This window comes from Brachionichthys hirsutus, chromosome 21 (assembly GCF_040956055.1).
Source record: "Brachionichthys hirsutus isolate HB-005 chromosome 21, CSIRO-AGI_Bhir_v1, whole genome shotgun sequence".
In the NCBI taxonomy this organism is placed as follows: Eukaryota; Metazoa; Chordata; class Actinopteri; order Lophiiformes; family Brachionichthyidae; genus Brachionichthys; species Brachionichthys hirsutus.
The window spans coordinates 1764518-1766678 of record NC_090917.1 but is presented as its reverse complement, the minus strand read 5'-3'; the positions used below and the strand labels follow the sequence as shown (position 1 = coordinate 1766678).

The 2161-nt window shown below is 47.4% G+C and overlaps 1 protein-coding gene across 1 annotated transcript; it reads right to left on the bottom strand.

Annotated features, from left to right (window-relative positions):
* Positions 1-500: 500 nt before the first annotated feature.
* Positions 501-1917, bottom strand: tekt3 (tektin 3). The gene is given in 7 exon segments (XM_068754827.1): positions 501-648; positions 733-803; positions 884-967; positions 1355-1443; positions 1446-1621; positions 1623-1746; positions 1749-1917. Coding segments are annotated over 7 exon segments (861 nt in total).
* Positions 1918-2161: the final 244 nt, after the last annotated feature.

The following is a 2161-nucleotide window of genomic DNA, read 5'->3' as shown; positions in this document are numbered from 1 at the left end:
TAATAGCGGGGCCACTATTGAATTGATAACTGTCTGCCATAATTTTCTGGATAACTTGTGCAGTGTGAGTGGTAATTACCTTTATTAGACTAGTTTGCAAAGGCAAGCATTGACTAAAGGTATGTCTATGTAACTTTTAAATTGAGAAGTAAGACGAGTTTATTGCTGAGTCTTTTCAAGACATTGTCAGAGAAAAGCTATTGTTGCTTTAGCATTGTCATTGCTAACGTGTTTGCTTTCTGATGTTTGTATTTAGCGTCACATAGTTGCTACTGTAATTCTCTCTCGCCTTAATTGTTCTTGGACTTGGGAAGGGCTTCTTCTTCTCTGCAACATGAACCGTTTTCATTTCTCTGAGGCAATCGACTTACCCGACGCTACCGAATGTCCCAAGCACCTCGTCGCCTTACTCTAGATCATTACTCCCAAGCCGTTTTAATCAAACATGAAAAAGCGATAGCACCTGTTTGATGTCAATATTTAATCGCGGGAAACGATACTCACGATGGGTCCAGTCTGTCAATCCCTCTGTAGTAGCCGATACCATCCGATGTGTTCCTCAGGTGGTGACACCTGCCATCGATCCTCTGAGCGGTCACTTTGTCGCTCATGTCTATTTCCAGTTCGTGCTGGGCAGCTCGGTTCGACCTGCCTCGCCCGGGTCGAATTAGAAACAAAGCATGTAAAGAACCATTAGAAAGAACCGTTTGGTAACCGGGTTTCCGGACTTACGCTAGCTGAGCGATGGCTCTGTCCAGATGTCGCCTCATCCTTTCCTGACTTGACTTGATGACTTCCACTTCCTTGTTGCAGTGTAAATAGAAAGCTTGGATAAACCCACGCATATCCCTTTACGAGCTGGTACGACACGCTTTACATTTACCTTCATGAGACCTTTCTCGACGTGGTCATGGACCAGATCGATGGACATCCGCTTCTCTCTGTGGTACAAACACTCTTGAGACACCTATTGACAAAGTGAGTACAAAGGTTTGGACAGTGGCACTGAGTAAAACGCTCACTGTGACAGACGAGGAACAAACGAGAGCATGAATGATAAAGCTGGACTGCGTGTGAAGATTTCCAGTTTGCATAGAGCAACACTGTCACACCTGCATTCTCCAGTTACCTGGACAAGTCTCTAAGAACACCTTTTGTCACATGACCTCGGCCCAGAAGTCTGGCTGCAGAGGTGACACTCTGGGTGACACAAAACGACCACTAGCATTTCAGCTAACAGATAATGTTGCCAGAATTAAACTGGAAATCCAAATCCAGTTTGTCCTTGTAGAAGTTGAAATATTCAGGTTCAGGTAACGACGACGCTCATATAAGTACAGTCATTCCGCCTCACCTGAAGGGGCCCCTCAGTCTCTGCAAAGGCTCTCTCTAGCCTCCTCTTGACCTCGGCGAGGGCCGATATCTCCGTCACCATGTTATCATCTCATGGCTCAGCTCGGACCTCCAGAAGACGATGTCATTGAGCCGCTCTCCAAGGTTTTTGCTGGTATTCTCCTGGGTTCGCCTGGTCAGCTGCTCCCTGTCCTGGATCAGCCTGATGGTGTCTTTCCTTAGTCTCTCCGCACTTTTCCGGGAAGAGTCGGATTCCTGTAGTTGTTTGGTTGGACTTGTACCAATCCTCAGGAGTGTAGCGGGTGGTCAACACGGTCCTGTTCGAGGGGTAGAACATGGTCTTGGCTCGTACCAGGTCTAAATTGTCTCTGTGCGCCATGGAGAGATTCGGGGGGTGCTGCTGCTTTTATAGAAGCTGTTGGGCCTCCACAGGTTGGCACTGGGGTTCATGGTCATGGGCTGGGTGTTGCGGTAGCTTGATGCCATGGTTGATATGGCAGGAAGGAAGTTGCTGGTCTTTGGCCGAGCATATGTGGCTGTCAGCGTGGATCCAATCAGCTCCATGTATGCCCCCCCCCCCTACCACCACCAAAGGGCTTCGTATTCAAACACAAGCAACAATTTTAAACACTTCACATTAGATAGAAAAGCCAAAATATAAAACAAATGCTTACCAACCTGACCAGAGCTCAACTCGCATTCCGCATTCCCGGAGCCTTTGGTGTCGTGCTACCTCTCAGGTGTGCTTACCTGGAAATGAGCTCAAGAACTCACTAAAGTTGCACTGGCATGCATAATAGATAGACAA